Source organism: Bactrocera neohumeralis, chromosome 4 (assembly GCF_024586455.1).
Source record: "Bactrocera neohumeralis isolate Rockhampton chromosome 4, APGP_CSIRO_Bneo_wtdbg2-racon-allhic-juicebox.fasta_v2, whole genome shotgun sequence".
Taxonomy (NCBI): Eukaryota; Metazoa; Arthropoda; class Insecta; order Diptera; family Tephritidae; genus Bactrocera; species Bactrocera neohumeralis.
Genome location: NC_065921.1, coordinates 89,127,163 through 89,143,683, shown reverse-complemented (window position 1 = coordinate 89,143,683; position 16,521 = coordinate 89,127,163). Strand labels below are relative to the sequence as shown.

Below are 16,521 nucleotides of genomic sequence, written 5' to 3'. Positions count from 1 at the left end.
AAGTAATAACTACCGTGCTTCATAAACCGGCCGCAGATATTATCCGAAAAATCCCTTTGAGTAATAATTCTGTGCAAAGACGAATTGATGAAATGGCTGAAAACATTGAAGAATCATTGTACGATATTATTTCAGTTGCTACGGATGGCGCTCCGACTATGACAGAGTGTCATAAAGGCTTCATAGCGTACTTAAAAAATAAAATTCCAGATGTCCTTGGTGTACATTGCGTTATTCATAGACAACATTAAGTTGCTAGAAACTTAAGTTAAAAACTATTTCAATCACTGCAATATGTCATCAAAGCAGTCAATAAAATCCGCAACAGCTCTTTGAATGATAGATTATTTCATCAGCTCTGTATTACTAATGACGAGGATTTCAATCGTTTGTTATTTCATACTGAAGTTCGTTGGCTATCAAGAGGCAATTGTCTGACTCGATTCTACAACCTGTTTGACTCTGTTATAGAGTTCTTGGAAACTAAAGATACAGTATTTGAAGACAAGCTCATAACATAAAAGAATGATATAGCTTACATGACAGACCTGTATAAATTTTTCAACGACATGAATCTCCAACTGCAAGGCGATAAACTAAATTTAATTAAAACAAAAAACGTCGTTGCTGCTTTCGCCGCCAAACTGCTTCTACACAAAAAGAATCTGGGCAGACGTGAGTTTCACAATTTTCCGAATTTATCAGTATCATGCAGTAACGATGAATTGTTTCCACATTGACTTCACCGAACGATACTAGGACATTTTGAACTTGGAAATACCAGACTGGGTGTTGGATCCGTTTTCAAATGTCAACACAGCAATGTCACCTCAGCTGGAAAAAGAACTTATAGAATTGACAACAAACGAGGAAATAAAAATCAAGTTCAAAAATGGTTACCAAGAATTTTGGCTACAAAAACCGATCTCGCAATTGTACCCTGGATTGTGGTCAATCGTTCAACTATTCTTGATAACATTCCCATCGTCATATTTGTGTGAACGTGGATTTAGTGCTGTGACAACACTGCTTACTAAAAATAGAAATCGTTTGCTTGTTACCGAACGTGGCGACATGCGACTGTTATTGAGTAAATTGGAACCTGGTATTAACAAAATTATTAAACAGCATCAGATTCATCCTTCACATTAGTTTTTATATATGGATCGATTATTTTAGTTTTATTTTTAATAAAATATTTTCTGTTTTAATACTATAAAGTTGTGTTTCAATAATCATTCTTATTGGCAGGTGGAGCGCGTAAGAGTTAACTTGAGACCTAAGCGCCGTTGTATGTTACCTACTGCGCTTAGGTTTCAAGTTGCTGGTTATAGTAAAAGTTTCGTTTAGAATTCTCCGTTAATACACATATATAGGTCACAATAATTAATTTGAAGTTATAGTGGTTTTTTAATAGGTGAAAAAATGGGGGCGCTAAAAAAATATTTATCCTCAAAGTGGGCGGTAGACAAAATATGTTTGGGAACCACTGCTATATATTCTGAGAATCGTTTATCAATATGAGAAAGTAGAAAATAAAATATTAATTTTACCAATAAAGTGGAGTATTTTATTTGCAGTTAGTACAATTACAAAAACATTAAACTTAGAGTTCTAAGGTAGACGACAAAGACATAAAACTATAATAATATAATCTTAGTATCGTCCAATTGTTGCACGAGAGCAAATCGGTCACATACTTTCCTAATCATTGCGTAACAATATCAAGGTTTAAAATGGAATTCATTTAGTTCTTCTTGACTCCTTCCTTTGAGGGGTGAGATGCGATGTATTCGAGTGCCTTGACGATGGCCTCTGGTACTGGGGGAGCGGTGGGCAAGAGCTCGCTTTTTGGGTGGTAACCGCTCTCGTCGGCAACGTAGTTGATAACGACATGTTCGCCTTCGGGTGATATCCAACCGTATTCGCCGTTGATGTTGCCCTTTTCATCACCGTGTTGCACGACGTGAATGCTGTTGCTGGTCTCCAATGCGGTATCGAAACCATCGACGCGGACATCGGACGTCAGTACACTGACTTCGGCATGAGCATCATCGACACTGCTGACAGCGGCGGCCGAGACGTAGGCAACCAAAGCGAAGAGTAGTACCTAATGGCAATAAAGAAACTCGAATTATTTGTTTTGTCACAAATGTGAACATCCTGTTTGCAACGCCACCACTAAGTTGAGTTGTTACTTACGTATTTGAACATTTTTGCGAATTTGTGGGATGAGACTAGAACACTCGATTGTTTCTGATGCTGTTTGCCAAATTTGGTGGCGCTTTTATAAGACCAGATTCGGTTCAATGTTATGCCAGCTTCATTTCCATAAAATCGGGAATCTGTTGTGAGCGAATTCACTCTCCTGCATCAATGTGCATGTGTGTGTGTGTATGTGGTTGTGTGTGGATGATTGCAATTGCGTTTTAATCCCGTTGCTTTAACTGTGTTTCTGCTAATGCGCCGGCTGATGAAATCCAGCTAAACTTGTTCTAATTGTAAGAGCGTCTCAGTTATGAATTGTTTGTCGCCAAAATGCACCGGTAACTGGTTCAATTCGCCTAATTGGCAAGACTTTTACATTTCATTTTATTTCATTTTATACGTATATTCGTTGTTTATACTCAAAATAACAAATTTGTCGATCGTTGCACAATATTAATATTCATTTAAATATTTTCTGCATTTTGTGTTTGGTTCGGACCACTTTCCAGTTGTTCTAAATTAGTCAACTACCACTTTGTCATCTAATCTTGTGCAAATCACATCGAAATTTATGGTGCCTTTATGGCTTGTGCCTTGGTGATATCTAAATACCTTAATATAGACTATAGGTCAACCGATGACAGAAATGAATAATTAAAAACGAAAACGTGCTGTTTGCTTAACACTTTTTCTTCTTTATTGCATTCGACACCGCTTACGCGATTATAGTCGGGCTTACAACTGTTTGGCGACAATTGGAGATTCCAAGTGTAGCCAAGTCTTTCCCCACCTGGTCTTTCCAATGGAGGTGAGGTCTTCTTCTTCCTCTGCTTTCCCAGGCGGGGCTCAGAGAAGTCCTTCGCGATCCTGACGAAATTTTCGGGATACCAAATTCAGACATAGCGGTATGAAGGCAACTCCTTTCTGTGCTTTTTTTTATTTGCAGTGTGCCGATCCTTCATGGGTCTTCATGGGTCTTTTCCAAGATTTAGTGCATGGTGAATATCTGGTCGAATGTTGATTTACCAGGCCTAAAGCCACACTGATAAGGTCCAATCAATGAGGTTGACGGTGGGCTTTCACACTCGATAGAACCTTATAAGCGATGTTGAGGAGGCTTATCCCACGGTAGTTGTCGCAGATTGCACACTTAAATTCCAATCCTCGGGCATGCTTTCGTTTGACCATATTCTACAAAGAAGTTGAATCATGCTTCTATAATGCCACTTTGTTGTTCTTCAGCCGGGTAATTGTTATTTGAACTTCTTCAAGGTCGGGCAATGGACGGTCTGTTCCATTGTCATCGATTGGGGAATCGGGTTCGCCTTCTCCTGGCGTTATGCTTTCGCTGCCATTCAGCAGGCTGGAGAAGTGTTTTATCCATAATTTTAGTATGCTCTGAGCATCGGTTTCTAGATTATCTCTAAGGGTTATACAAGAGTGTGCTCCGGTCTTGAAACCTTCTGTTAGTCGGGAACTTTTCAATTGACCTGTTAACTTCACGATAATGTCTGAATTATATAGGTATAATGTCTGTATTATATAGGTATATAATGATATATAATTGATGAGACTTCAGAAAACTTCTATGTGCTCTGAATATTTTGTATGAAACCAACTTTCCTTATAAGAATATCAATACCAAGTTAACGATTAAGTTTATGTCACGGCTTACTATCACAGTGCTGGCGGTTATTTTATTTCTATGTAAAATTTCAGCGATCAATGACTAGCTTAGCTATTTCTGTTTTCTATTTTATACTGGAAAGGTTTCAGACTCTAAAACCATCTAGAAAGCCGAACTAGTGGAATATTCGAGTAACTCAGTCGTGGATACTAAAATATGCTTTGTATGACCCTGAGCTCATAGATAGTTTGAAAATCTGAAACTTGTTGAAAGATGACAAAAGTACTTGACTTACTGACAGACAGACATACATCACTTAAGCGTCTCTGAACTTTTTTCAGCATATTCGATTTCATAACGTAGACGACTTGATTAACTGCTTTGTTCATGGATTATGGAAATTAGCACATGTGAGTGGAGCTAATCTACGAAATCAACTAATTAATGTTGAATTTGTGAGTGACAGCGATTTGCATTTCAATTTCAGTCAAGCATTACTTCTGGCAAATAAAACATAAATGTCACATATTTTCAAAGTAATTTCAAACAAAATCTCAGAACTGGTTAGTTCTTAAAAGTATATGTATGTGTTCCTCAAATATATCAAAAACAACGGCAATTATTTGTTCATTATTCTATATTTCACACCTTTCATTTTCATTTATGAATAATCTTCACATATGGCTCTGAGCAACTTCAAACACTTTTGTAACATCGTTGCCTGATCTTCGGTTACTTGTTGCACCCATATAGTCGTACCAAACGAAAGAAATAAATTTGAAACGTTGTTTTGGGTTGTGGGCGCGGTTTACTGGCCTTGCGTCAGATTTATTGCCAAAATAGAGCGAGACTTGTCACACGGCTTACCTACTGAACTACATGTGTGGATACCTGGGCATTTTTGTTGCGCAGAAGCGACGCGAGCAGCGGACGGATGCGCCGAAAAGTAGTTTGTTTGTTTTAGAAATATTATTTCATTTTTGGCGATGACAAGACTTACCGTTGGGACGCCAATAAATCTGTTGGCTGTTTCCAAACAGAGAGGTGATACGCATAAATTGTCGAACTGCGGCACAAAACGAAACTATCTCACGGTATAAATACCAATGCGTCTTTGACCACAGAGCATTCTTTTGTTTGATTCCAACAAGCGATTACCTGGAACTAATTATAAATATGTTCAAATATGTAAGTGTTTCAAACGGCGTTTGAACGTTTGTGTTCACCTAACCTCGAATTAACCCTCACTTTCATGCAATTTTAGCTTATCTTCTTTGCTGCCGTCGGGCTCAGCCACAGCCTTACCACTTTTGGTCGATCTGCCAGTATCAGCAGCAGGAGCTCGCATCCCAGTGGCGATGAAGCTCACGCAGAAATAAAGGCCATGCGCTCCGATGTGCGTCCAGATGGTTTCGAGTACGCACTGGAGACCAGCAATGGTATTCAATCTGCACAGTCGGGCGATGCGAGCGGCAATGTACATGGCGATTTCCAATGGGTTTCACCTGAAGGTGAACATGTGCAAATCTCCTACATTGCCGACGAGAACGGCTATCAGCCAAAGAGTGATCTTCTGCCAACCCCGCCTCCAATTCCAGAGGCCATTCTCCGAGCGCTCGAATACATACGCACTCATCCACCTAAAGAGGAACCGAAGCGCCGTATCTCAGCTCCTTCCACCTCCTATAAGCCGCCCAAGAAGCCCACCCCTCGTCGCAAATATTAAGTGAGAGGTGCAAAGCACAAAATGGTCAGCTCGAATGCTCGAAGCATTTGTACGAGTAATATTCTTGTATTTGTGCAAAAGTCAAATATTCTTTCAAAAGGAAATATATAATTCACAAAAAAATTCGAAGAAGAACTTATTATTACGTGTTATTATTTACATACATACGTTTATTAATCAGTTAATGATAACTGCGAAGCATGAAAGGGTAGAATAATTTTCAAGTTGAGCCTTAAAATGCTTCGATTAGTAGGTCAAGTTTTCATCGCTTGTTCTGATAACGGTTTGTTAGTAAATAAATGTACGTACTCGCATACTTCTCTTTACATTACACTTCTCATTACCAACACTACTGAAAGAGACGTGAATTCTCTTTTAAATGAAGTCGGTCTCTCTTTTCGATGAAAATGTCTGTAGGGCCTTGGCTTATGCTGCGTAACCGTACGATTCTCATTATCTATTGCTTTCAGCTGCTTACTGAAATATACTCTCTTATAAGCTGACATCTTAGCTTACAAGACACACATTGAAGTTAGTATTAGAGTTCAGTCATTCAAAATTCCTAGTTTTAATTACTCCTGATTTCTGTTGTATTCCCATAGAGCATATGAGGCAGATAAGACGCTGGGCACATGACTACAACTACGGCTTGATGCGAGTATACGGCGGCGCTCAACCCTACATAATGATTGCAAATCCCAAAACTACGGAAGTAAGTACCTACGCGAAGCCATCCACTAACTTCGGTCCAAGCACAGTTCTTTTCAAATGTAGCTCAGAAAAAAAAGCATTTTTTATTAAAATATTTCTGATTTATTGCAGCAAGTGCTGTCTAGTACTGAGTTTATACATAAATATGACCCCTATAAGTTCTTTTATCCTTGGTTGGGTCAAGGTTTGCTGACCGCGAATGGCAAACACTGGGTTAACCATCGAAAAATGATCACGCCCTCATTCCATTTTGCCATACTGCAAGACTTCCTTAAAATTATGAACGAGACCACCGATCGCTTCGTGGAGCTGCTCTCGGGTTTTGCAACGAAGGCGCAAATGTTCGATTTTCAAGAAGTCGTCACACGCTCCACGATTGATGTCATATGCGGTGCGTGAAACCTACTATCATAAAATTTGTAAAACAATAATCATATGGTCTGAACGTTTTAGAAGCCGCCATGGGCACACCAGTAAATGCCATACAGGGTCCCACGTCTCCAATAGTGCCTGCGATCGCTGAGTAAGTAGTTTCTTAAGTACTTTAATCATTTTAAAATAATGCTCGATCTGCAGCATCTGTGATGTGATGCGCCAACGGATCTTTAGCGCGTTGAATCGTTTCGATTTCTTTTTCGTATGGACCAGAGGATATCAGAAACAGCAAAAAGCTTTAGCGATCTTGCGCAAAGAATTTTCCCAGGTGTGTTTTGCCCAAGTTCGACACTACAATTTGCTGAAGAGTGTTAATTTTGTTTTAAAACTTTTTGTGACTCATATTAGATCATTGACAAACGGCGTGAGATGCTGAAGACGCTCGACCAAAATAAGCTGAAGTTGGGTGTAGACGGCAAACGTCCGAAAATGGCCTTCCTTGATAACTTGCTAACAGCAGAAGTAGATGGCAAGCCTCTGTCATTTCAAGACATTTTTGAGGAAGTCTCCACATTTATGTTTGAGGTTCTGCTTGTTGCATATCTGGTAGATTTTAATCTGATCAGCAAACAACGTTTTTCTTTTCTAGGGTCACGACACCACTGCCAGCGCCATAGGCTTCGCCATTTACTGTTTGTCACGACATCCAGAAGTACAGCGTCGCGCCTTCCAAGAACAATTTGCAATTTTCGGCAAGGATCTTAAACGTAACCCAACCTTTCAAGAGTTGAGTGACATGAAGTATCTGGAGCTGATTATCAAAGAGACGCTGCGTCTGTTTCCCAGTGTGCCATTCATTGTGCGTACTTTGTTGGAGCAAACTGAAATCGGTGGGTTTTCGGTGATTTTATAGAATATTTGATTATTTTTGATACATTACATATGAGTTTGATTTTCAACATAACGTGTTTCCGTTATACTTACTATTTTTTGACCAAACTATACCAACTCTTTTTAGGCGGTTTTCAAATTCCGCCAGGTACCTCGCTTGGCTTTTGCATTATAGCAATGGGGACTAATCCTCAACACTTTCCGGCACCATTTGAGTTTAAACCAGAACGTTTTGAAAATCGCAACAGTAGTAATCCCTACGACTATATACCGTTCAGCGCGGGTCCGAGGAATTGCATAGGTCTGTAGTCATACACTATACAAAGTTGAGTACATTAACTTATTTCATTTTATTAGGTCAAAAATTCGCCATGATGGAATTGAAAGTAACACTTTCGAAGATCATCCGACACTTCAACATATTGCCGGCGGTGGATGGACTATCCACAGGCATACATAACCCCGCAGATCGTGGTGATAAGATTGACAATCCATATGATGCGCGGCTGGGCTTCTTTCTTACCTTAAAATCTGTAAGCGGCTTGTATATACGTCTGAGACGCAGATCATATTGAACACAATTTATTTGGAAAATTTTAATTTCTTTACGGTTTTGTTATAGAAATAAATGCTTAACTAATTGAAAATATACGTATATTATACATACATACACTACAATATATTTTTTTAAAAGAAATTTGTGTCTCCTGCCACTTGTTTTCGGTTTTGCTTTCCATTTGGTTTATTTATTGGCGTTCGTTCGTCTTTTCAGTCGCAACTGTATGCCGTTCTCGGACTTGAGCGTCACACGAATATTCAGTATGGGATCGTATTCACTCTGTGGCACACAGTCCAAGCGTGAGTGATCGTTGATGCCTGATGGCAGGCCATCTTTGGCGGGTAAAATTTCCAGGTTACGCACAATCATTGAGAGTAGCGACTTCAATTCGTACATGGCATACTTTTCGGCTGTAAAAGAGGATTAGAAAGGCATTTGCATTACAGTAGAAGACATGACAGACGATATAAGTTCAACGTATAATAAAAAGCCGTAAAATACAAAATCTTTTGCAGAACCTCCTTCATTTATATACGCTTTACGCACTGAGCTATTTACACTCCATTCCGCACTCGAAGTGACAAACATTCAACGACTTACCAATACATCTCCTTGGTCCGGCACTAAAAGGCACGCTATTGAAGGCCTGCAGACCCGCCGCCTCGTCCTTATTGATATGCTGCCAGCGTTCGGGGCGAAATGCGGTCGGCTCGTCAAAGTACTTTTCATTGTAGCCCATGGCTATCAGGCACATAATAACGGTTGTGCGCTTGGCGATTTTCGTACCATCTATCAAAGCAGAGCATAATAAAAAGACGACAAAGTAAAACCCATAAACAATGTACGCCCGACTGTTGCCGAGTAGGCGAAACCGGGCCAACACTTGCGCCAGTTTACGGCTCTTCACTTACTGATATCGATTGCCTTGCGATTGGTGCGTGCAATTAATGGCACCGACGGATACAGACGCAATGTCTCGCGTATTACAAACTCCAAGTAGCGCATCTGCTCCAAATGTGCACATTCAATGCTAGGTACACGTGCCAACTGCGCGGCTGATTCAGTGCCGAAAATGCGTTGCTGCTCGGCGTAGAGCTTCTCTTGAACGGCTGCGTGTCGAGACAAAACGTAAAGGGTAAAAGATAGCGCAGATGCGGTGCAATTATGTTCCTGTGTGAAAAGAAAATCGTTTGACCTCGAGAGTGAGCTGCGTTGTGAGTAGAATGCTTTTATTTTTTTCGGACTAAATAATTACCCTTCCTTATAATAAGGCTATTTGTGGCAATCTGGTCGTTGAAAAAGTCTTTTCGTTTTTTATCCATCGGACCACCATTTGTTTCGGCCAATGCAGAACTCCCTTAATGGAGTAAAGTCGGCTTTAAGAGAAGCCGTTGAAAATTACTTGTCGCAGTTTTTCGCCGAGAAACCAGAAAAGTTTCACACTGATGGAATTATGTCTCTGGCGGAAAAATTGCAAAAAGTCGTCTACCAAAATGGTACATATTTGGTTCATTAAAGTTTATTACAAATATAATAAAAATAAGTTGAAGTGTGATTACAAATACGAAAAAACTTTTTCGACTACCCACATTTTGGTTCTCAAAAATATTTAAATTTCCTTAATATCTTACATCTACAAGGAAGTAAATGGGGCAACACCGATTTTAAATATTTTTTTCTTCAATTTACTGAACTGTGAGAATAAACGATTTCGATTTTAATTAAATCAATTTTCCATTATAAATAATGCAATAAATTACACGCAGGCAACAACAGTTTAACTCAAATTGCTGCCAACCTTTCAGCAACCTGCACACATACTTATTGCTGTTACCATACTTACCGTAAATATAAATGTGGACAGCTCTTCGAATATTTCCTTATTGGTCAACGCACGCCTATCCAGCTTCGCCTGCAAGAGCACATCAAGGAACGGACGCAGCATTGTTCTGGCTGCCGGCTGCTGCTCCCGAACGCCTGGCTGCTGGTGCGCTTGCTGAGCCGCAGACGCCTGCAGACTTTCTCGACGTTGATCGACAATCTTTTAATTAAAGTGCGAGCAATAAAAATACATATTTACACCCAAAAAAGAACATAATAAAATCGGAAAATATAACAGGCGCAGTATTTGCGCCGGCTGAAATGGCGCTGACGGTCGCCAAAGTGCACTCAATTAACATTTTTCGCATATTGCATTTTCAAGTTGAAAGAGCGCATAGCTCTGCACATGCCCATGTGTCACCTGCTGGCGCCACCAAAGATACATTGCAGCACTTGGGTGGGACATTTTGCGGAAGACGGGCGCCAAACGCTCAGCAACAGCGTTTTTCTTATTCATTTTTAAATATGCGCTTGTAAATGTAGTTGTGTATGTGGGTGTACGGATCACCAGCAGGTGGCACCCAAGCGAAAGCTTTTAAGAATAATGCAAAGCAATAGCCTTGAGGTCCGTGCGTGTGTCTCAAGAGACCGAGAACAAGAATCTTTCAAGAACGCTTTTTGCGGTAAATCTGCAGTAATCTGGTGGCATTACGACCGATTTTGTTCTTTGCCATTACAACTTTGTTTTTGCTGAGCATTTCGCTTAATCCCTTACATGTACTTACATACATATGTATATTTGGCTGAGCAAAAAGGCTTCCCTGGAAATGCAATTTGAATGGCGAAATATTCTCATTTGACGGTCATTGCTTAAAGGCAAATCCCATTCATTGCATTTACAACTTCACAGCGCAATCATTTTTTCAATAAAATCATAAATACAAAATATCCCCAGCGGCCGTACATAAATATCACTGTTTACCTTATTAATTACGCGTTCGAGAGTGCTCAGCGCGGCGCGTTGTTTCCAATAATGTGGCGTTAATTGGAAAAGCGTGTCGAAGCGCTTTACAATGCTGAATGTGCGCTCCTTTATCACGTCGCAGAGGCTACGGGAAAATATAATACATATTTACATATATACCGCTTGAGTACGAGTGTCGGAGTGTGGTCATAAAAGTGTGCGTATGTACATTTAATACCGAAATAATTGGATGAAAACTGTTTCGATTGGGAGACAAATGTTTTCGTGTCAGTGTTGTGATAGATTGAAAATATTGAATGAAAATGAAAGTCAGTGTTGGGTGAGACGGTACATGAAGACTGGCAATGATGAAATAGCGAGTATGTGAGCAAGTCACCGTTAGACTTACTCAATAATTGCCGCGTGCAGCTCGGTTCTGCCGTCGTTCAGCTCGAAACTCGGTATGCCTGTAGCATTTTCTGTAGAGGAGAAACAGTAGAGCTTTTAGACAGTTTATTTACGATATGGGTAGACTAGACGCAGACTAAATATAGATAGTACACTTACAGTGTTTGTCCGGAAAATAATAGGACTGAATCGATAAAAAAAATTTATTGAACCAACGTTACGATTCTTTAAAAACTTTCAAAATATACTCCTTCTGCGTCGATGCAGCGCTGCCAGCGCGATTTCCAAGCATTGGAGGCATCACGGAAGGCATCCTCCGGAATAGCCTTGAGAGCCGAGGTGCATGCGGCTTGGATCCCCTTTCATCGGGTTTTTCAGGCAAGGAAACAAAAAAGTCCGGGTAGTGCAGCTGCGGAAGCGTTGGGATGACAGCATTGGTTAGATGGTTATTCACAAGAAAGGCGGTGTGAGCCGGGACGTTGTCGTGGTGCAACTTACAATCGGTTGTTGAGGGCTTCCATCTAAAGCTTGGCGTTGACGGTTTGTCCAGGAGGAACAATATCATGGTGGGCAATGCCTTTGATGTCAAAAAAGTCACATTGTCGATGTTTATCGAAGTCGCAGCTCTCCCCGCACGGTCTTCATCAGCGATCTCTTCCCTGCTCTCTGAAATGGCCTGGTGCCACCGAAACACTCCACTTCTTGCTAAAAAAACATCTGAGTAAGCCTTCTTGATCAAAAAAAAAAACGTCTCTGTCGCAGATTTACCGAGTTGCACACAGAGTTTAATCGTGTAATTCTGCTCTAACGAACGCTGCATTTTCGGCTTGCACCACTCATAGAAACACGTCGCGCGAAAATGTTTGTCTTGACTCTCCAGTTGCTCGAAATCAGTCCTATTACTTTCCGGACAAACCCTGTACTTTACAAAATTGGCAAAATAAAATCAATAGAATTCTTGTTAGACAACACATTGCACAGAATTCACGCGCAATAATGTACGCCAATCACAATTGTCCGCGTCCCCAGGCACCCCGTCAGAGCGAACGAGCCAAACTTACCAACCGCAATATCCAAGGTGCATTTGCCTAACAGTGGCTGCACGTCCAAGACTTTCGGCACGCCATCTGCGGCTGCAGTGGCGCGTTCTGAGAGCTTCTCCACTAAACGCTTGCCAGCTCGATGCACCACCTGCAAATAACCGTCAATTGCTTGCTGCTCGAAAGCCGGCGCATAGATTTGGCGATGCTTCAGCCAGCGCGCTCCTGCGGCAGTGACAAGGCCATCGCCCAGCCAAGGACGCAGGAAGGAGTACAGGTGCTCCTTGTACAGCAGCGTAGAGCTCGAGAGGATGTTCTGTGGTAAGCGGGCAAAAATAATAATAATAACAGTAAATCAAAGAAGTTGTAAATGATAATGAATTTCGGGCAGGAATTTCGTCGAAAGATGAAAGCTGCTACACTTCGTTGAAGTATTAACACTGCGTGATTACATGTGCGCTGTTATGGGGCTCAGTGTAGCTGGGGCTGGTGAAATGTGTGAGGTGTCGTCGCTTTTATGCGACACATGTATGCTTATATGTGTGTGTGTGCGTGTGTGTGTGTCATGACTTATGGGCACTAGCAAATGAAATTACTTGAATTTCCGCCGGATCACTCAACATGACATGATATTGGAAGAACACCACCGAACGGAAGCCCTGGAAGTCATATTTCCGGCAATACTGTAGAATCTTCTTCGGATATTCTGCAAGTAAAAAGGGCAAATAAATTGTTTTAAGCGCTGCGTTGCTGAAATTCCTGCAGAAGCATGTGAGCTTACATACTCATTTGGGTGCCTGTGCATGTATGATTGCGCAATTTATTTGTGAACCCGGTAAATTTCATAGACCGAGGTAACAATAAGCTTTGTAACACTCTTTGCTGAAATGGAATTTCCGCATTTTTAAAAAAGGTTGCTTCAGGATAAAGAGTTTCGACGTGCAACAATGTTCATTGGTATTTGTTGTAGGTAACATTGTAAGGAAATTACCAAATTTCCATAAGTGACGTAGACTATTATATTTCCTTTACTGCCATAACATAAATTGTATTTTTGTGTTTTGTCTTATTTCGTCACAAATCCATTGTTGCAATGGGGATTTGTTGCAAACCTTGGATTTGGTTGGCTTTAAAAAAGTTTAGGTACATTTTTTACATTGATATACATCGTGTATAGCTCGGTAAAAATATTATTTCTAATTTCTTCTAAATGGAAGTATGTTTGGCCGCTTTCTTACCGAAAAACACAGGTCAGATTGAAACGTAAGTATTTTGTTAAGATGTGTGATCACTACATGTGGACTTAATAAAAAGTACACGTACGTAGGTTGCCTTTTATATTTCAGGATTAATTAACAAAAACACATTTTAGTTATGATGTTTTGAATGCTCAAAACTGCAGTCGATTTTCGAGAGCTCGCACGGCTCGGATTCGGCTTAACTGATACTACCGATACAGTCGACAGCTGTTTACTTTCTGACTCATATACGTAAATCTACGATTCACCACCTGCCACCTTGTCACAGACGTGTTTCGAAGCACCGCTAAATTCACCAAACCATCGATAAACACTGATCCTTGGTGGAGCTTCATCGCCCAAAATTGAGTTAAGTTCATCAATGCACTGTTGCTTTGTGAAGTTTACGAAGGCGATGCTGTATCAGTCCCTGTAGCACAATAATGGTTCGCTCGCTTCCGTTCTAGAAATTTCAATGTGAGAAAGTCGATGAAATTATGGAAAAGATTGACCAGCACCGACACATAAGCAGCCATGACATCGCTAAGAAACTAAACATTCATCACCAAACGGTTTTGAATCATTTAAAAAGGGCTGGCTATAAAAAGAAGCTTGATGTTTGGGTACCACATGAATTGTCTGTGAATAATTTAATGAACCCAATTAACATTTGCGATTTTTTGCTGAAACGAAATGAAATCGAACCATTTCTGAAGCGAATGGTAACAGGAGACGATAAGTGGATCAAATATGAGAATAATGTGTGAAAAAGATCATGGTCCAAGCGTGGTGAAGCTCAACAAATGGTCGGAAAGCCAAGATTGACGCCTCGAAAGGTTGTGCTGAGTGTTTGATGAGATTGGAAAGGAATCGTCCATTATGAGCTGCTCCAGCCTGGTCAAACGATTGATTTTACATTTTACTGTCAACAACTGACGAGATTGAAGCAAGTAATCGAAAAAGAACGGCCAGAACTGATCAAGAAAAAGTTCTTCGTCTTCTATTAGGACATCGCCTGACTACACATATCTTTGATGACTCGGCAAAAACTGGAACAGCTTGGCTGAGAAGTTTTGATACATGCACCATATAGCCGCGACCTTGCACGATCGGACTGCCATTTGTTTTGGTCAATGCAGAACTCCCTTAATGGAGGAAAGCTTGATTTTTTTATTTTTATAAAAGTTTGGTATTTTATCACAATAACGCTCAAATTCTGAACTCTGTATCTTTCGAGTCGGTGCGAACACACTAATGTTTTTTTTTGAATTTGTTTTGCTTGCCTTATCGCGACGAAATTATTAACTGTAATAAATGCCATATACTTTAATTGCACCAATAACTGTGCAACTGTTGAGGAGAGAACCGCTTAAGCTGCCAGAAATATTACGCGGCTATTAAAAGCCAATTAGTCGCGGACTGGATGCTCTGCACTACCACCAGCAGCTGAGAGAATCAGTGAAGAGCGGTTTATTCCGTTGTTGTGTTTGTACAATACATTTCATTATACAAATACATTTCATAATAATAATTAATTACTTTCAGTATTCATATGTTGAATGCACCTCACGTGTTGGCCAAACTTTTTAAGTTTTCGTTGCGCCGCTGAGTACGAGTATGTGTCATGCGAAACTTTACTGACCCAATCTTTGGACCTTGACACATTACTTGAATATTAATAAATATTGCATGGTGTTCTAAACAATTATATATTATGTAAACTTGCTTGTCACTTCGGCTACTTACCGTCCGGTTTGAGTCCAAACTGAAAGAGGTTGCCCACAAATGGATAAGGCGTTGGCCCTGGGATCATCTCCATAATACCCATCACATTATCAATATAGTTTAGCAACTTTAAGCCCTTCCACGCAATTAGCGTGAACAGAAATATTGTGAGGAGTAGTAGATACATTTTGCAATTAACACAAACTCGACTTTTTTACAACAAAAAATTCAAAATAATAATATTAGTTGAGCTTCAAACAGAAATTTATGTTTATTGTTGAGAAGTTGCAGAGAAATAGACGTGACGACTTTAACTTAGCGTTAGCTGACAGCCAACTGATAATCGATTCAAGAAATGTTTGTTTGGTTCAAAGGTAGAAATAGTCCAAGAGCCGATTGGCTTGCAGATAAGAAGGCTTATCTAACATTTATCCAAAGAGCACTTTGTATGAAGTTCAACAAAGCATTCATTGCTTCTCAATAATGGTCTAACGCAATAAAGCAAATATAAATGCTATTATTCTGTTCATTATGAGAAAGCAGCTCAATTTGTAAGCAAAAAGTCTCAAACTCAAATTGAATGCATTCTGATTTTGGGATTAATTGGGCTTAGGTCCGTTTTCTCATCGTCTATTTAGCAGTCAGCTGTCATTTAAGTTCTGGTTAACTGAACCAAGATTCATTCTTTCGATAAAGAAACTTTTTTTAACCAGAACTTAACTGGCTGCTAACCAGACATTGAGAAAACGGCCTTTAATATACTCAATTCGCTTTTCTTTTTTCTCCATTTCTTTAATATTCTTGTTTCGCGCCGAGATAACGAATTCGTCGTAAACTAAAAATAAAGTAATTGTTGATCGCTTTTTTGGTGTTTTTGTATGTAAAGTGCACTCGCGCACGTATCGCCAAATTTATTAGCAATCAGCCGCTTTTAATGGAGTATCAATGTCAGGCATATACACAAACATACAAACACATATGTACATAATAACTATAAAACAACCATTAAAAGTAACATTTGTGGCTGAAAAATGTTTAAAAAAGGCTTACGATTACTCCAAGTGCTGTATTAATTTAAAGAAAAATCGAAAAGTCGCTAAAAAAATTAATTTCAACTAAATTTTACTCTACAGCGGAACTTTGCTGGCTTAATTCTAGCCATATTTGCGTCGAACTCGTGCGAATGAATCCACCTAATGATCGCCGATTTTGTTTCAATGATCACAGC

The 16,521-nt window shown here is 39.9% G+C and overlaps 4 protein-coding genes across 4 annotated transcripts in view; 2 read left to right on the top strand and 2 right to left on the bottom strand.

Moving 5' to 3' along the window:
* LOC126755900 (uncharacterized) overlaps nt 1-16,521 on the top strand; it is a 30,756-nt gene that overhangs the window by 7,928 nt on the left and 6,307 nt on the right. Inside the window, exons 2-9 of the mRNA XM_050468623.1 lie at nt 6,164-6,273; nt 6,384-6,663; nt 6,726-6,795; nt 6,849-6,975; nt 7,056-7,232; nt 7,297-7,537; nt 7,666-7,839; nt 7,896-8,110. Of these exons, the coding sequence (XP_050324580.1) occupies nt 6,164-6,273; nt 6,384-6,663; nt 6,726-6,795; nt 6,849-6,975; nt 7,056-7,232; nt 7,297-7,537; nt 7,666-7,839; nt 7,896-8,110 (1,394 nt within the window). The remainder of the gene's footprint in view (nt 1-6,163; nt 6,274-6,383; nt 6,664-6,725; nt 6,796-6,848; nt 6,976-7,055; nt 7,233-7,296; nt 7,538-7,665; nt 7,840-7,895; nt 8,111-16,521) is intronic.
* LOC126756865 (larval cuticle protein 2-like) lies at nt 1,544-2,250 on the bottom strand. The gene is made up of 2 exons (XM_050470302.1): nt 2,203-2,250; nt 1,544-2,110 (listed from the first exon to the last, which is right to left on the bottom strand). Exons 1-2 carry the CDS (start codon nt 2,212-2,214, stop codon nt 1,748-1,750), a joined length of 375 nt encoding a protein of 124 aa, XP_050326259.1. The 5' UTR covers nt 2,215-2,250; the 3' UTR covers nt 1,544-1,747.
* Nucleotides 2,019-6,250, top strand: LOC126756864 (larval cuticle protein 2-like). The gene is made up of 2 exons (XM_050470301.1): nt 2,019-5,023; nt 5,100-6,250. Exons 1-2 carry the CDS (start codon nt 5,012-5,014, stop codon nt 5,559-5,561), a joined length of 474 nt encoding a protein of 157 aa, XP_050326258.1. The 5' UTR covers nt 2,019-5,011; the 3' UTR covers nt 5,562-6,250.
* On the bottom strand, nt 8,065-15,541 carry LOC126756861 (probable cytochrome P450 4ad1). Its single transcript, XM_050470299.1, has 9 exons — nt 15,315-15,541; nt 12,927-13,036; nt 12,352-12,646; nt 11,292-11,361; nt 10,901-11,027; nt 9,941-10,138; nt 9,009-9,267; nt 8,698-8,886; nt 8,065-8,507 (listed from the first exon to the last, which is right to left on the bottom strand). Exons 1-9 carry the CDS (start codon nt 15,478-15,480, stop codon nt 8,281-8,283), a joined length of 1,641 nt encoding a protein of 546 aa, XP_050326256.1. The 5' UTR covers nt 15,481-15,541; the 3' UTR covers nt 8,065-8,280.